This window comes from Bolinopsis microptera, chromosome 1 (assembly GCF_026151205.1).
Source record: "Bolinopsis microptera isolate Bmic1 chromosome 1, MBARI_Bmic_1.0, whole genome shotgun sequence".
NCBI lineage: Eukaryota > Metazoa > Ctenophora > Tentaculata > Lobata > Bolinopsidae > Bolinopsis > Bolinopsis microptera.
In genome coordinates, this window is record NC_087072.1 from 21843554 (window position 1) to 21862032 (window position 18479).

Genomic DNA, 18479 nt, shown 5'->3' on the forward strand with positions numbered 1-18479 from the left:
AATGGACTACATTCACGGCAGCTCACCACTCTTTGCGAACATCCAAAAGATCATGGGTGGTGGCAGTGGTGAGGCCTGTCGTTTCTGTAACAGCTTCATTGATTCCCCCGTACACCAGCTCCTATTGTGTCTGGAGGTGCAAGACACCATGACCAGTTACCTGCAACTGAAAGAAGAGCTGGGTGGGGCAGACTCACATTCCTATCTAGAATCTAGATGAAGTGTTAACAAAAAGCAGCACACAAAAAGCATTCATTAGGAGAGTCGAATTTCTTTGGGGACAAAATGATGCTCTCCAGGATTTATCCGACTAGAAAGATCATGAAATAAAGACTCTGCAAACATCTCAGAGAAATATTACCACCATAAAGAACAAAGAGGGAGTATCCTGGACCCCGAAATCCACCACTTTTCTGTACTTTCAGAGGTACCAATGTGGCAGGAAACCAGGGCTCATGCTGCCGCTGAGCTAAAGCAGTAGAGGGGATGGCGGCTTCTCTAGGATCTAACACGTCCTGAAGCAGACCAACACTATGTCCCAACGCACTGGTGTTGGGATGTCTGCCCCCGGTGCCTGTCCGGGTCAATAAAGCAGTCAAGCATCATGTATGTTATGTTGAGCATTCTCAACCAACAAATGTGGGAACTCCCACGAAAGACCAAAACAGATCTAAAGAGACACTTAACAACATTGGAAAATAGACTTCAATTTGTTTATATAATTTATAAAGCGTATATTATTGCCCACGTTAAGAGGCCTGTTAATAATTTATTAAATTATTAGCTATTTTAGATTTAATAACAATAATTTAATTGACTGCTTTCACGCTTATTTAGTTATTTATGAAACTCCCAACACTTTCACCATCCTATCCTATCACAATATAAACCCTGATTTACAAAGCCTGGTCTACTGCAAACCTAAATTTGTTGCAGCCTATTCTTTTCCCAACATAATGTGAACAATTACCCTGATTCAGTGCAATAGCTTTGGAGCCCCTTTTGTTTAGGAAAATATTTTGTATTAAAAACGAAACAACATATTTAGTAATCTGTAATGAATTGTTTATAGCATCTAACTGGCGATTGAATTATTATCATACGAAAATCCTTAAAGTATACTCGATTCGATAACTTTTCGATTGTTATTTGCTGTGACAATTAACTAAATTTTGTCTTTTAAACTGAAAACCCCACTTCAAGTAGCCACCTCACTGAACATCTCACATATTAAATTTATCACTCCTCAGAAAGTGTTATGAATTCAGCAGATGAGCCTGATGAGCCATGTGACTATGTTCTCAAGTTTCTTGTTCTGGGTGACACAGGTGTAGGTAAGACCAGTATTCTCACCCGCTATGTGGAGGACCGGTTCAACACTACCTTTTCCACTACAGTAGGTGTTGATTTCTGTCAGAAGAAAGTGAAGTTTGACTACAAAGGATCTTTAGTTAATGTACAGCTGCAGCTGTGGGACACTGCAGGTCAGGAGAGGTTTAGGAGTCTTACAAGCAGTTTCTTTAGGGACGCCATGGGCTTCCTCCTTGTATTCGACCTGACCAACGAGAGTAGTTTCCATCACATAAACGACTGGTTAGTCCAGCTACACACACACTGTTACAACGAACAGCCACCTGTTGTTATTGTGGGTAACAAGGTGGATCTAGAGAGGGTGGTGGAGAGGGAGTCAGCTGAACATTTGACAACTGAGCTGGGCTTCAAGTACATCGAGTCAAGTGCTATGGACAACATTAACGTAAACGAGGCAGTGGGTGCACTGTTGGAGCTTGTGTTAAAGAACACTATTGAGAATGATGGGGCGAGGGATAAGGACTCTGGTTACTTGACGATAGCTCCGGAGCAAATAGTTCAGTCAGGAAACCCAAGTAACTCTTCCAGTTGTTTTTGCTGAGGTGCAATATTATGTGTTGTGTTTTAATTGTTGTATTATTGTTATTATTTTGATGTTTATTTTAGAATCTGGCTAATGTTTATTGTGCTGGTCACTGCTCTATTATAGGGCTAAATTAGTGATTAGATTGGGATGAGATTCAAAGATTTATTGGTATTTTGTCTATAATTTTGATCACCATCATAATGATGATGGTGAATTTCGATCGGAATTCGTAAATTGAAAAGTTTCTCAGTATTTGATTGGTTATATCATGAATATATGGGTATATCTTCAAAATAATTTGTAATTGTTTAAATTGTATTAAATTTACTGTATAATATATTAGCCTTACATATGTTAAAATGATTATAAATGAACGCTTGGAATGCTTATAAAGACAAATTTATTTATTCGATCACGCTCAGATCTGAAGGCTAGGTTATGAAGCTTTGTTTTTATGATTTATGAAGCTTGTTTCGATCTATGTTCATTTATTACTATTTGTCGCTAATATTTTAATAGTTTTGGCAGTTTGAACGTTTGAAATATCAGATATTCAACCAACTTCACGACTCACTATGCAAATTTTGAGATATGTATCATCAAGATTTTTTAATCAATTATCAATAAAACAGTCCACACCACCGAATATATATTTAATGAGTACAACCACCGGTTAAAATAATTTGAGATCATATGGTCTCAAGACTAAAACCACATTAGAACTAGATACTCCTGTATCTGATGTTGTTAATGAGGTGCACAGTACACCTGCAGCTGTGATTTAGTTCCTGGCAATGTCTATTAGCTAGGACACTTGGTACTTTAGTCACCTGACCGATCATGTGATGTCACCTGACTAGTGACCAATCATAGCATGTCATGATGTCACTCTACACCTCAACCTGGCCTGATTGGTTATCAGTGTAAACCTGAGGATGGGTAATTAAAGTCTCCCCAATTGGCCCAATTAGTAATTGGGTGCTTCATGTAACACCTCGACATACTCCGCTGTCTAATGAGGCCTTATTTAGTAAAGATGTGGACCTAAGGGCCTTATTTAGGAGACATCTCATTGGGACACCCTGTAGCTTACCAGATTATTCTCTTTGTATCTCAGTGATTGTTCTGTTTGTAGTGTGTGTTTATTGCCTTCGATATTTGTTGTCAAGATAATGAGAAAAGTTGAGTAATATTTAATTGAAAGATTACAGATCATTTGAACAACGTGTAAGGATATAAATCAGGTCTGTTCGACTAAAGACTATTTAAATTATACTGTCCAGAGTTTACAAGCTTTTTTGTTATAGGCCCAGCAATCAACCTCCTTTTTGTGGTCACTTGTCTCGGCGTGGTCACCTGTTACACTCTACTTTCAATACAATGAATCGCGTTCCAATTTGTAGCCTCTATTAATAGCGCAATGTAAGATTAGATGAGACCAGTATCGTACTGTCTGGAAACGGTTTGATATACGAGAAGTCTGCCGAACACAACAGAACTTTTAACAAAACCTCCACTTTTGTGTTATCAAAGTGAGAGTTGAAATAATGTAACTGTGACTAATGCAGTGTGTTAGATCTGCTTTGTGGTAAAATACCCTGACCATTAGAACGGTTACACAATACACATGTAAGTGGGGTGCCTAGTGTAACTAGTGATCACCGTGAAAACTTGCACCAAAGATTGGAGCAATCTTGCCGTAATGACGTGTAGTGTGTACATAATATTATCTAATATAAGATTATCGCTCGCTCTCGTAGTTAATGATATTGCACTTATTCCTTTCTGGGACATTCTCACTCGATTTTGTTGTCTTAGTATATATTCAATATATAACCATCATTGTTAAATAAATTCACGCACTAAATTGATTTTGCAATGCTTCAGATCACAGATGGAAATAATCGATCATAATCGAACTTTATTTTTCAAAAGTTGCTATTTAACTATTTAATTTTTTGTTATTGAATAATTTGAATCCTTCACTCTTACAGATTTATCGTAATACTATTTGAATTTCTTGACTTTAATCATTAATATGATAATATGATGTCACTTATAATCGTAATGCTATTTGAATTTCTTGACAGTTATTATTTAGATACCATAATGTCATTGTATTATGTATATGCCACTAGTAATATATTATGTAATATGTAGTTGTACTACTGATGGTTGAATTTTAACTTATGATAAGTAAAACTCATCTCACCCTCTTGATAAATGTTTATTTTAGATTTTCAAATAATCACAGCTAGTTACGATCATTATTTCACTGTCTAATACAGTAATAAGGTATTTGTTATTGTACACTCTGTGGACACTGTACTCACTGAACCCCCGTGTTCCTGCATTCATGCAATGATGCAATTCCAATGTCCATAACTGTGTAGAGGGGGGCGTAATACCTATTCGCCATTCATTTCAAAAAGTTTGTAAATTTCGATAAATTCTCGCTATTTTCACCATCTAGAATCTAGATGTACAATTCTTCAATTTTGCCATGGCGAGAATAGCGACGTTCTAGCTATATTCGTCGTTTTTGAAAGGGATGGCAAATGTGATGGTGACACCCCCCACATCTGTAAAGTGCGTATTGACAATGATCATATGTACTTATATAACATGTAGTGTAATTAATGCAACACGCCCATGGAGAATAGCTGTAATAGCAGAGCAGCTAACATGGTATTAGTTTCATCGTCACGTACTAACTCATTAGTCACGTACTTTTTGAAACTAACTTTACTGAAATTAAACTCTCTTAAGTTACCCAACTATATCCCACAAGTTTGATGTCTCAGAGTACGCTCGCGTATAGAGTACGAAGGACCCGACCCCAAACAAGTAAAACAGAACCAGTTAGAAGCTACCCAAAAAGGGAGAGGAAACAGACCCCCACTGTCTTATTCACTGCAGTTCCTCTTGATAATGACGACCCGGTATTAAAACCACTGGAGAACAGGAAGGAGAATGGAGGAGTAAAGAAGAATGGAGGAGTAAAGGAGATACTAGGAGTGGGGAAAAATGATCCGTGTGAGAAGAGCCCCGGGAAAAGACTGTGTATAGAGCCTCCAGGTAAATAGATTATATAACTGCCTTCTAATAGTAATGTGAATAAATAACAACCGCCCAGAGTAATAATTATATAAATAGATTATAACCACCCGGTAATAACAACCTCACTTTAATAAGCACAATAGCTAATAATGTTATTAGTAATTACAACCCACTATGATCTACACTCAGGAATAGTTGATATTGTAGTCTTGAAGGCTGGAATATATTATATGTAGCTCTGTGCCTCTGTACAGAGAGTTGTAGATATGTAGCCTTGTGCACTACATATCTACAGCACCTGGTTCACTAAAAGGAGCGTGGCTTGGTTGTGGTTGTGTGTTCAGTGTGGTTTTGTAATAGCGGGGTTTTGTAATAACGGGGCTATCGGGCATCGGCTAATGAAATAGTGTCGTTTTCAATCAAACCGACAATCTATTTTATTGCTCTACAGGCTATCTTATTGGTCTGCAGGTGGTCACATCAAAATTGTAACATATCTTTTATATCATGTTACAACCTCCAATAGCTCTGACAATACCGTTAGTTTCTCTCACAAGTGTGAGAAAGCAAACTAAACACCACTATTTCAGCCTCCCCACGTTTAACATCACTATTTCAGCCTCCCCGCGGTCACTGTCCCCCTCTAAACGGAAGTGTTCTGGAACTACCAGAGTTCCTCTCTCCTGCATTACACCCACTAAAACACCCCAAAAAACACCCTCCAAATTCTCACAGCTCAAATTCCAATCTCCCCTCAAAACGAAACTCACTCCCAAGAAAGTTCTCTTTTCACCCGGCAAATCTCTCAAACCATCCTCAATCACAGCTCATCTTTCAGATCACGTGATAAAATCAGATTCACTCAAATCACCCATCAAAAGTCCAGCCAGGATCATTAAGAACAACCTCAAGAGTCCCTTCAAGAGTCCGTTCAAACAACACAGAGTTGTTCCTAACCCTGCTCTACTCCCTCAACCACAGTTTGGTAAGTCAACCTATAAAAATGTAGTTTTTATTTTAGCGCTGCCAGGGATATCCACTATCCAGTGTGTACAAGACTTTTTACAGTCATATGATTATAAAAATGAGCGTAGTGTTAATTTATCTCAAACGCCAATTTTATCTGACGACACTATACAGTGCAGATTTTCTGCCGCAACTAGTTTAACTTCTCTGATGAGGACGTACTACTTCATTGATAAATGATAAAAGTAACAATGATATGAATCCTACAATAGTTTTACTTAAATTTCAGTTCGGTCTGATTACAGTATATCTGAGTTTAATTATCTAAACAGTACATGGACCAGCAATTTGAGCAGGTATTAGACGGTATTGTACTACTAGTTTGATTAGGTGGCCGTATTACAGACGGCTGTAGCACGGAGATACAGCACATGTCTTCATTACTGTAGCAGCAACAATAGGGCCACGGCACTGCAGTACAATAGGGCTGTGTTTGAGTGATATTATAGCTCCTTTTGTACTGACATGTACATTGTGTACTGTTTTAATAGATGTGTACTTTACGTAACTTCTGTGTAGGCCTGTAGGACCACTATATTGTGAAGCTATAGTCCACTGTCCAGCTGTACTAAAGGTGTATACTGTACTGTGGAATTATCCTTCTAACCCTTGGTATTATTTCTTCAGACTGTGCAGCAATATCTCGTAAGAAGCTATTGCAACAGAAGCTAGCGAAAGGGCGCGCTGGTTCGTCTCCCGCTATGAAGTGCGCTAAAAAACAGTTGCAGTCTTGCAATACACCTGACAGGTAAATGTTTGTATTGTTTTTTAAGTCTCGTATTTTTGCCGTTAGTTTTTTAATAAATGAATATAGAAACTAAATATAGAAACACATTATCAATACTGTTTTCGCAGATTGATAGGTCGTGAGAGTGAAGTGACGGAATTGGAGAGTTTTATCCGAACTAACGTATCAGGCTATGCCCCAGCTTCACTGTATGTTAGCGGAGCTCCGGGGACTGGCAAAACAGCATCACTCTCTCATATCCTCTCAAAACTCAAGGTTAGCGTAACTGTTGTTTACAGTTTAAATATAGTACAACAGTACAAAACGATGGCTCTTTGTACATATTTTGCAATGGCACAGTATTGGGAATTCGAATTATGTAGCGCGCCGAGACCTTTTCGTATGAGTATCTTTGCTCCGCGCTAAAAACGCGCGAAAATCTCGACGCCGCGCTCACCATTTGACGAATATAACACGCAGTGCATACAATAAACATACTCAATATACACATCTGTTTTATACAATACACAAGAATTAACCCTGCGGGCTGCGGCGCAGTGTACAAACAGATCAAAACTTAAATTGTGACCAAGAATTGAAACTGAATCGTCGCAGGAGGAGTTGAGTTTCTCTCTGATTGAAATAAACTGTATGTCCCACAACACCAAGAAAGCTCTGTATGCAGATATTGCTACACAACTGCAGTGTAGTAAAACTACTAAAACGGCTTGTCAATCTTTCATTACTTCAAAAAACAGGCGGAAAATGATGTGAGTAACACCATTCTATACGAGGACTGCTTGTTTCGGTCTACCTTGTTTCTTATTTCAAACTCAATATTAATTGTAACTTGAACAGATTTATCTCCTGAATATAACGTTTGCCGGGACTTTTCAATGCTAAATTTTATTCCTCGGCAGTGTGATGTTGTTAGATGAAGTTGATCAATTGGAAACTACAACCAACTCTATACTTTACACTTTGTTTGAGTGGCCTGCTCTTGCCAACTCTAGACTCATCCTTATCGGTAAGTTGATCTTATTTTGTGCGGGGTTACAGAGCTGCATGTATGTATATCGTCCAGATGTTTTGTTTAATATCACTACATCCGTTTACCATGGAATAGAAATATAACATTTAAATTTTAATGATTGCAATGTAAACAAATGTTATGTTTTTCTTTAACTTCAACACGAGAGTACACACAAACCACTATTAATACACTAGCCACACTTCACCAATATATCACCCAGGTATAGCAAATGCGCTAGATCTGACAGACAGGCAGTTGCCCAGACTAAAAGCTCAGGTGTCGTGTCAGCCCAAACTAATACACTTCGCGCCCTACAACAAGGATCAGATTGTAAGCATCATCCAACACCGACTTAAAGAGGTAACCGAGCTAATTAATTAGATTTTAGGAGATGTTATTTATTATGGCGATAGCTAGTTCTCTTACTGTGATCATATTGAACGGAAGGCTCGTTAAATCTGCTTCACCTACTTTACCTGTCGCACATTATAAGACATCAAAATTTGTCAGCCAGCTGTTGATGGCCTTTAAGTAAGCAGTGAGCGTGGGATTTTAATCTGAGTGCATGTTACAACAATCGCTAAAACTAAACTACTAAGAAGTGTGCTAATGAGAGTATTGAAAGTTTCTTGTGATAACAAAATCAAAGAAATCTTGGTCAAACTCTGTTAACGTAACTGTTTGCAGGTGCCAGAGATTGAGGGAGTAATGGATCCTGGGGCTATCCAGTTCTGTGCTAGGAAAATCTCTGTAATTACTGGTGACATCCGCAAAGCTCTAGACATCTGCAGACGTGCAATAGAGCTGGTGGAGATGAAAGGGCAGGAGGGCGGGAAGGTTACTATACCCTTCATTAGTAGAGTTGTTCAGGAGGTCTATGGTGGACAGGTTAGTTGTTGGGTGGGACTATTTTATATGTAATTTACATGTTTTATATGTATGATGATACTTCTTTAATTTAACTCCATACAAGTATCTCAACTAACAATCAAGTTTGTTGATAACTAATCAGTGGTCTCATTGCAGATACAGAACCAGTTGTCTGGCAAGACATCGGAATCAACACTACCACTCCAACAACAGTTACTGCTTTGTTCTGTTGCCATAGCAACCAGCAAGAAACACGGCGCTAAGACTGAGACTGTCACGTATGCCAAGCTTCACACTACATTGTTAAAGGTAAACAAATAAATGTACATGTATATTGTATAATATATGTAACTTAGGGGTCGTTCAAATATATAATATTACGTAATAACTTTTTAAACAACTCCCCCCCCCCCCCCCCCCCCCCAGTGATAACGTAATATGTGAACGACCCCTTACTGCTTACTATACTTCACTAATCCAAAATTGCGGACCATGAAAAGGCTTTCGTAATAAAGCATCCAAATGTCCCTTAATGACAACATTATCCTCCCAGGTGTGTGCTGAAAGAAGACTCCAGTGTCCTGATTTCTCAGAGTTTGTGGATATGATCAGTATGTTGGAAAGTAGAGGTCTCGTCTCCGTCAAAACGTGAGTATAATTATTATAGTATCTAACAATCTCTTAATATTAATTTACGGGTCATTTATTAAGGGGGTATACACCAAAAAGGGGTTTGTGTCGGCCAACCCAATTGACCTCACAGGAAGTTCAGTGACCACACCGATTCCAACCCAAAATATTTAATTATAATGGGGGGGGGGGGGGGGGGGGGGGGCCAATGGCATAAATGGAGAAAATGGAGAATTACTCATAGGTTTTTCCATTTTCTCCATAGAAATAGTCTCCATTTTATGCCATTTTATGCCATTTTATGCCATTTTATGCCATTGAAAACCTGAAAAATTTAGAATTTCGAGAAAAATTATTTAAAAAAAAGATATTTTCGGCCAATAATGAACAGAGTATCATGAAACATGGAGAAAAGTGGTTTTCAGAAAAAACTTTGAAAAATGTTGACTTAGAAAATTTTCGGTCCGAATCATTTTCGATAAGTACCTCCCGTATCGAGAGCTCCCGATTCCGAGCTCTTGTTGCAAAGGGTTGGCCTGCCTTCCGAGATCGCATTACTTCGAGTCCAAAATTGTGTATCGAGGGGAAGGTGTGGACTTCGAAAAACCGAAAAAATATTTTCGGCAAATAATGAACAGGGTAGCATGAAACATGGAGAAAAGTGGTTTTCAGAAAAACTTTGAAAAATGTTGACTTAGAAAATGTTCGGTCCGAGTCATTTTCGATAAGTACCTCCCGTATCGAGAGCTCCCGATTCCGAGCTCGTGTTGCAAAGGGGAGGCCTGCCTTCCGAGTTCGCATTACTTCGAGTCCAAAATTGTGTATCGAGGGGAAGGTGTGGACTTCGAAAAACCGAAAAAATATTTTCGGCAAATAATGAACAGAGTAGCATGAAACGTGGAGAAAAGCGGTTTTCAGAAAAAATTTCCCCCTGGTAATGCGATCTCGGAAGGCAGGCCTCCCCTTTGCAACACGAGCTCGGAATCGGGAGCTCTCGATACGAGAGGTACGTATGGAGAATGACTCGGGCCGAAAATTTTCTAAGTCAAACTTTTTCAAAGTTTTTCTAAAAACCACTTTTCTCTACGTTTCATGTTACCCTCTTCATTATAAGCCGAAAATATTTTTTTGGTTTTTCGGTTTATCGAAGTCTGCACCTACCCCTCGATACACAAGTTTGGACTCGAGGTTTCCCCCTGGTAATGCGATCTCGGAAGGCAGGCCTCCCCTTTGCAGTGCGAGCTTGTTTCGACTGTCGAGGATGTAGGTCTCACTTCTCAGTGCCTATTACTCTCCCCTATTACTCAGTACTCACTCCTGCTGTAGCCTGTAGAAATAACTTTACACTAGGCTTGAGTAATTATGAGTTTGCCTGAAGTGTGCCTCTACTAACCTAGTATAAGCATCTAGTAGCCTACTATGAGCTTTCATAAGCTTGTAACGCCCCCAGTAAGCGTAAATAAACATGTTAGGATGTCCAATTTAGGTGTTAAATGGTGTTAAAGATGAAATTTCGAAGACAAAATTCATGGCATAAAATGGAGAAAATGGAGAATTACTCATGGGTTTTTCCATTTTCTCCATAGAAAAAGTCTCCATTTTATGCCATTTTATGCCATTTTATGCCATTTTATGCCATTGCCCCCCCCCCCCCATTATAATTTGTATAATTTGTAAAGTTCGTAGATTCCTCTACAGGGTCATCGAATAGTTCGACCGCCCTTGTTTTACAGTACACTACAATGTAGATGTTCTGAAGGAGTATCCTAAGATTCTTGATCTTTTGGCACAGGCACCCCTCCTCATTTAACCCTCAATCAAGTTTCCTATCATTCGGCTGAGTCGACCGAAGAGATCGTATAGATCCAATGAATCCTTAGCTACTCCCTAGACTGAGTGAAACTGGGATTCGAACCCTGAACCTTCTAACCACTATAACTCTAACCACTATAACTAGGCCACCCAGCCATAAAATTTCGAGATTAGATTTGATGCCTTCAAAACTGGAAAGTTGATCTTTTGCACCTCAAAGCCAAACAACAAATTTAGGCACATTTTTCGTTTTTTATCATATATTTTTTATTATATGTATTTACAGATTTTTCTAAAATTTCGATAAGATTGTGCTAGAGACTTCTAGAAGGGTGCAGAATAACCGAAACTAGCACATTTATATATGAGTTATGAACAACTAAACGCCCTAAAATGCTTCCTTTTATAGTTATGGTTTTAAAAAGTAATTTTGTATCTGCAAAGCCAAAAAATGAAAAAATATGGAAAACGAAGCAGTAAAAAAGCTCGACGTTTGAGGAAAATCTAGGCAGTATCCAAGAAGCGGAAACGAACAACCCCGCCTTAAAAAACTTAAAGAACATTAAGAAACAGTATGGCAGTAAATCAAAGGAAATGATGTTATCGCCACATCTGAACTAACCACTGTTTTTCTTTCAGTCATAAAGAGAAAAGGCAAATGAAAGTGTCACTTCGTATCCAACCTAAAGAACTAGAGGTTGTTTTGGAGGACAAAACTCTGTTATCCAGCATCATGGACAACGCCTCTAAATTCTGCTGACAGTGATTAGTTTAAAGGACTGAACAATTAATTTGTTAATTTTTATTATTATATTAATTGTTATTATTTACTGCTTTCCCTGCTTTAGATTATGATCATATTTTGCATATTTGGGGTGTGTTAAATGCATACCATAACTGGATCTTTTTCAAGCTCAAAATTCGAACAATTAACGCCACATTTATTTATTAATTATCTGACCTGTGACTTTCTGAAATTTATTAGAACTAACTTTAATTGGAACTGTTACCATGTTTACTGGTCTTCTAACCTTGATAAATCCTACCGAACCCAATCAAAATATCTGCAGCTTTCTGTTCGTATTATTCTCCGATTTATATTTACAGTCTGATTTCTTGCAGATTTTTAAGGTCTTTTTACTATTTTTATCAATATTTCTATGTTTTGACGTTCTTGATTAATAAAGTTAACTTTTTATTCTTTGGCTGAAGCAGTACAAAAATCGACCGGGGTCTGGATGAAATTTTTAGCAGGGCCGAGATTGCCTAAATTTTGGAGGGGCCTGGACTGGATTCTAGACATAATTGTCTCGAAATTGAGCATAGAAATTTCGCCTGCCGATTCGACGAAACTCGATCTTGGTCGATGACTGCTGCTTAGTATGTTGATTTTCCCTACATTTCACATCTGCATTTTATACAGTGAAATGTACTGTTTAATTAAGAATTATTATGACAACGTTATTATTACAGCCTGGCCATACGACGAATTTTTAATCGCCTTTTTAATTGTTTTTGAAACATGAGCAAATTTTAGATGTAAGCAAAAATTGAAACATGAAGGGACGATTATTACGTTATTATTTGATTAAGATTAAGTTTAAACATGATATGTGATATCTATTATATTTGTCAAGATGTATAAAATTGTAACGAGATAAATTTAGTCTGTAACAAATTTTGAATCAGGGTAAAAGTTTCTGTAAATTATATTGTTACGGGTTACATCTGTGATTTAAGAGTATTAGGAAAGAAAATGTTTGAATTGATTGATTTGATCCTTGGTTTTCAATATAATAGGGAAGATTAAAGTGCTGTACTAATTTGCAACCATGCTATTTAATTTGCTGCAAACACGTGTTTCCTTTGCCAACAATGATTCAGATGGTACGCCGTACAGGTAAAAGTGAAAAACAAAAATAACATTTTAGAAAACGTTCAATCATTATTTTAAATTCGAATACAAATCATGATATTTTGTGCTTTCGGATTTTCAAAACTAATCAACATAAAAAACGACTATAAAAATAGGAATTCATTAATTGCGATCTAAAATTTGGCTACATGTTGAAGTCCACGCCGAACTTTTATTTTACTATTTTCGTTTTAAGGTGAAACCATCTAATTTTCGTAGAATACCCTTTAAATCTAAAATCTCGTTACATCTTCAATTGAGATAAATCTGAATAAGTACAAAAATGAACTCTGCAAAAATGAAAAGTCAAAAAATGTCTTCTCAGGCTCTGATTTTTTAACATGCAACAATTTTCTGTATTATTCATATTAATATTATATGTATTTCTAACAATAATATAGGGAGGAGCGTCTCAATACGCAATATATATAATAGTAAACTCAAACAATTGTTGAAACTCTGAAAAATGATCTTGTTAGAGTCATACATAGTCATTTCTCGACGTTAGCAGGTTGTGTTTTCTGTTGAGCCTATCTAGAAAACGATCGGTGACTCCTTTTTGCAGTACTCTTCCATCTGAAAACAATTCAATATTCAATATCCAAGCTAATAAATGTGCAGTTAAGGGTGTAAAAAATCCCTGATTTTTAACTAAACAGTGAAATAGCACAATTCCGGGGTTGGAAGTGGGGCGCGGCTAAACATACGTTGCATTCTATGGCGTTCTCAGGGCTGGCACACCAGTATCCAGGCCCGTTCTGACAAGAGTCGTCTTCTCCTAGCATCATCTTGGGGGCAGCAGGTCCTGTCTGTCCAACCTGACCCATCTTTGCAGGTCCAAGTCCCAGGAGGATGGCCTCCATTTTGGGGCACAAACTTACCATCTGGCACAGCTGACAGAGGAAGTTTTATTTAATTTCTCATTAACTTGAATTGTTATCATAGAGTTATAACTCGGCAGGGTTTAGTGGATGTCGATCAAATACAGTACTAGTACAAAATAAATCAACTTTTCATAATATTAGGGGTCGTTCACATAAATTACGTAATCAATATTTTGACAATTTTTACCCCCTCCCCCCCCCCCCCCCCCTAATCAACCGTAATCAAGACCCAACCCCCCCCCCCCCCCTATATCAAGACCCAACCCCCCTCCCATATTAAAAGCTATTTATTAAAAGCTATCACAACGGATAAATGAATGAAATAATCGCAAAGCACTTACTAAACGAAAATTGGTTTAAAAAAACGAAAATTTTGATTACATAATTAACGAAAATTGTCCAATTGGTATTTCGAAAATCGGTAAAAAATTAAAATGTTGATTACGTAATCAACGACCAAACCCCCCCCCCCCCCTCCCCGTAATCAACCGTAAGCATTTGAAAACCCCCCCCCCCTCGGCTGATTACGTAATATGTGAACGACCCCTAAAGGGAATATATATTTGAAAGCTAAGTTTAACCTCTTCGGGTGAGTAGGACGAGAAGAGAGAAATCAGGGCCTCAAACATTCCATTGACGGTATCTTGACAAGTGGCCTGGTCTACAGGAATAATAGAGCAGGTCTGATCCAATAATCCTTCAAGAAGTTTCTGAAATGAATAATGATGAATGGTGTTGATCCATAACTACTTTTTAAAAACTACTTTTTACATAATTTTGACAATTCTTTTATCACTATGGGTACCACTAACCTCGTTCGCGAGAGCCTCCTTCTGTACCAGTCCCATGACAGCCGAGCAGGTGTCACAACCTATTCCTTCGATATTTTTAGAAAGGAACTGTACCATAACGTTGTCTCTCTTTACTATTGCTAAGAACTCCTGTGAATGGGAAATGTTTTATTTTACATTGATTTTTCAGTTCTTTGTAACGTAATAAATCATAGATATGCAGGGTAACCTGTTTAACCGCTCAAATAACGATAAATAATGTGGGTTCTCAGAATTTTCATATACCGTTAATCAACCAATCAGAGCACAGTATTTACAACACGTGACACAAACTAACCAATCAGAACAGCGTTTTCACTTACCGATGCGCACAAGCCGATGTAAGAGCAGAGTGTGTGAACATCGACATTGTTCACAAATGCCTCCCAGAATTCTCTGCCATATTCCTCCACAAACTGCCGGCAACTATCCTCAACGGAACTTGGCAAGATGTCACACAACTTGTCCATATCATCAATTAGCGATTCCTTGAAAGAAGGAGTGTTATTATATTAATATAACTGCGCGGCCACATTCTAACTGCTACATTAGACACTCAGTTGCATTCTTATCAGAATCAATTATCTTCTAATTACAATTTAACAACGGTAACGAATAGAGCTGATTCTATGTAGTAATAAACAAAATTGCATATTTATTGTTGGTATAATCAGACATAGAGTGAACATAGTATAATAATTGATTTTAATATCTAATTACTGACACTATACAATCTTACTATTCCTCAAAAGAGTGCAAATATCATCCAGTCTGGAGGTTTCGTTGTGTTTTGGAAATAAAAAGTGTGCAATTGGAAAGATAAACTCTTAACTATTATGGCTGGGTCAATCAAACAATTTTAAAAGTTTAAGTTTAAACAATTTAATTCTATTCAAATTAATCTAACTAACCTCGGTGGCGTTTTCCTTCAGTTTGGAGAAAGCTTCTTTGACGATCAGCTCACAAAGCGCACAGTTCTGAAAATATGGGTTTTTTAAAACGGAATTATTGTCTAAATCAGACTCCCGATGCAAGTAGTGGATACAAATTATAATTGTTACAATATAGTGTCATCAAACGGAGAGGCCTGACCTCAGATTTTCTTGGAAGTTATGTCATATAACACGAGAATAGCTAACGAGACAATTTTCAGAAAGAAAAACTCTCCAAAATTATTGAAGAGCAGAACAAAGTTAACTTACCCCGCCAACTTTATGTTCCGTGTATTCTCCAACAAAGGGGTTCATCATCCTACCCATGGCCTTAGCTTTTTCTTCTTCAGTCAATTTCTTGGGTTTTATCAGCGCTTCATCCATCTCAGGGTCAAACGCATACTTCTGGGGTACTTCTGGCATCATCTCAGGAATGGGACGAGTCATTTTAGCAAGAGGGTGGTTGCCGACCCAGACATTGTCTCTGCAGTATTTCTCACTGCCGGTACCACATGTCTTGGCGTTGTTGATACTGGCACACCAATGTTTGGGTCCCCAAGTACACTTGTTGGCTCCGAGGAGAGCTCCAGAAACTGAAGGAGGTTTAAGATTTAGAAGGAAAAGCAATTTAATAAATAGGTTAAAATAGACGAATCTAAAAACATATTTTATCCTCTCAAATGGACGTTATAAATTATAAATGAGATGAAAGAAATTGAAGTTATTTGAGAAACTCACCTGATAAGACAGTCAATGATAGGATTATTATCCTTTGAAACATGCCTAGAGATAGTTAATTTAAGAATCTCCAAAATTTCTCTCACAAATATTATGTAATATTACCAATGATTAAATACTAAATAGTCAATAAACTCAATGGTTATAAGTCAAGAGGTCTATCTAGAAAGAGTTAACTGTAGGATGACCGCAATGTTAACAATTTTAATAGCAATACCAAAACTTGGGTTACAAAGAGTTCGACCATAAAGCGTACGCCTAACGTATGGTAAAGGAGATTCGTTAAGATGAGATTGCTAGCACCAATGTATTTGATTAGTTTACCTAATCATACACACAGGAATCATATCACATTACACGTTAATACAGAATATGTGCGTGATTTAACACCCAGAGTTCAGACACGGAAACAGGTACTGGGAAAACTGTTACAATTCACAAAAACTGAGATATGTTATAGCTTTTGGGGCTCAAAGTATGAAAACCTCAGGATGAAATTTGCTAACAACATTCAATCTACATCCTCAAAGAAGAAATAGAGCAACCAGATATTGCACATACAACACTTTATCGTGCTAACGTATGCTGCTCAACGTTCATTTTTGCCACATACAACTTTTCAGCACTTTAATTACTCGATAGGAGAAGAAGTTTGATAAACCAATGATAATGATACGATTTAAACAATACTCTAAAGCTGACAGGCTTTGATAAAAAGAAAAATAATAAAAATGCGAGTTGTACACGTACAGATCAAACTGTACTCATAGAAATATTCTCGTGATTTGTTATAGAGAGCGACAGTCAAAGCCACTAATGTAAGCAGGTAACTACAGAACAGTAACAACAGTGTTCCTCTGGCCCACAACATGTGCTTCCTAGTTTTACACATTCTTCTTACACTATATTATAATAATAGCATTTACACTTTGATACTATTACAATATCGCGTGACAGCTGCCTCTACACTCTTCCTCCGCTCATGGAATCTCGTGAGCCTTGATATGTCAGCGTTGAGTTTACATGTTACATTGAAAGATGAGACAATTTGTGAATTGATTTAATCTTGTGACGGGCCTGCCTTAGACAACAATGTGTGAGGTGCATGCTCTTACTTTTTATTAGGTATAACTCTTAATGCTAATATAGTTAGCTAATAAATGCAATACATTTTAACTTTATTCTTCCTCACGTGCCTCACTATTAAAAAATCTAAGTAAACTATAGGTAAAAATATAATATTAATCATAAGCTAAAATGTACTAATCTTTGTATTCTAAATGGGGAAAAAGAAGAAACATTGTCAGTCAGTCGAGAAAATTGTCAGTCAGGCTATATGGCAGCTTTGTAGATGTTGTGACTATGCTAGTAGTGGTCCCAGGCTTGCGACTGGAATTGCGGTGTTAAATCGATTTAATGGTACCAACGATCCACCTCCCACTTGTTGTTTGGTACTTAGCATTAATAGTGTTAGCTGTAGCCATTTATAGCAAGAATCTTAAAACTAAAGGGGATGACAAGGAAAAGAGGAAGGAAAAAGAATAACGGGACAAACAATTAATTAAAGTATTTATAGGAGCATTAGATATTGTAATTACAAGCTTCAATAATAAATCACTGACTAAAACTTCTAATTAAAATGACACTTGGTACGCTCGCCCATTTTCACTGGTCAGTCTGAACTTCGGTTTAGCACGTTGTACACTTATTCACCTAAGATTCAGAATTTGTTCAGTTTAGCAGAGTTAGTACCCGTGTTTCAATAAATCAAAAGATATCAGGGGAGTTCTTTAATAATGTTACGGTCATCTAGAATACCGAACTTCCTGAAAACGTTATCATATTTCCTCAGACAACGTTTAATGCCTTTAATCAGTCTATCACGGCTATATCCTCTATCAATTAGAATTTTGAATATTTTGTGAAGATGGGAGGTAAAGATATACAATTAAAGTAAGTCGCATATTAGATACCACCTACATCGTCTACGTAAAATAAACAAACGCGCACACTACGCGCGCAATTCTGGCGCAGTAAATGTTGTACATGTGATACTTTAATCTAAGGATGGTTAGAAAATAGTGTGCTTTTTAGCGCGCGCGACCATTCCATGTGACTAAAGAGT

The 18479-nt window shown here is 37.4% G+C and overlaps 4 protein-coding genes across 6 annotated transcripts in view; 2 read left to right on the forward strand and 2 right to left on the reverse strand.

Annotated features, from left to right (window-relative positions):
- LOC134824619 (uncharacterized) overlaps nt 1-18479 on the reverse strand; it is a 98867-nt gene that overhangs the window by 57159 nt on the left and 23229 nt on the right. The gene's annotated exons all lie outside the window — the stretch shown is intronic.
- LOC134824632 (zinc finger protein 675-like) overlaps nt 1-18479 on the forward strand; it is a 105282-nt gene that overhangs the window by 17794 nt on the left and 69009 nt on the right. The window lies entirely within an intron of this gene.
- On the forward strand, nt 4693-12912 carry LOC134824601 (cell division control protein 6 homolog). The gene is made up of 11 exons (XM_063836513.1): nt 4693-4975; nt 5577-5942; nt 6611-6731; nt 6839-6986; nt 7326-7480; nt 7631-7737; nt 7964-8103; nt 8431-8631; nt 8770-8922; nt 9167-9261; nt 11695-12912. Exons 1-11 carry the CDS (start codon nt 4693-4695, stop codon nt 11813-11815), a joined length of 1890 nt encoding a protein of 629 aa, XP_063692583.1. The 3' UTR covers nt 11816-12912.
- LOC134824657 (BRO1 domain-containing protein BROX-like) overlaps nt 12976-18479 on the reverse strand; it is a 56840-nt gene continuing 51336 nt past the window's right edge. The window contains exons 2-9 of the mRNA XM_063836622.1: nt 16355-16399; nt 15887-16209; nt 15596-15661; nt 15008-15172; nt 14667-14795; nt 14436-14564; nt 13678-13863; nt 12976-13546 (exon numbers count right to left, since the gene is read on the reverse strand). Of these exons, the coding sequence (XP_063692692.1) occupies nt 13505-13546; nt 13678-13863; nt 14436-14564; nt 14667-14795; nt 15008-15172; nt 15596-15661; nt 15887-16209; nt 16355-16397 (1083 nt within the window). The 5' untranslated portion in view covers nt 16398-16399 and the 3' untranslated portion in view covers nt 12976-13504. The remainder of the gene's footprint in view (nt 13547-13677; nt 13864-14435; nt 14565-14666; nt 14796-15007; nt 15173-15595; nt 15662-15886; nt 16210-16354; nt 16400-18479) is intronic.

What these genes read in the sequence shown, in the direction of transcription:
- LOC134824601 (XM_063836513.1), top strand. Translation starts at nt 4,693, where the DNA reads ATGTCTCAGAGTACGCTCGCGTATAGAGTACGAAGGACCCGACCCCAA. An exon ending in AAAAACAGGCGGAAAATGAT is followed by an intron (nt 7,481 to 7,630) that starts GTGAGTAACACC and finishes ATTCCTCGGCAG; the next exon opens with TGTGATGTTGTTAGATGAAG. An exon ending in AGGAGGTCTATGGTGGACAG is followed by an intron (nt 8,632 to 8,769) that starts GTTAGTTGTTGG and finishes GTCTCATTGCAG; the next exon opens with ATACAGAACCAGTTGTCTGG.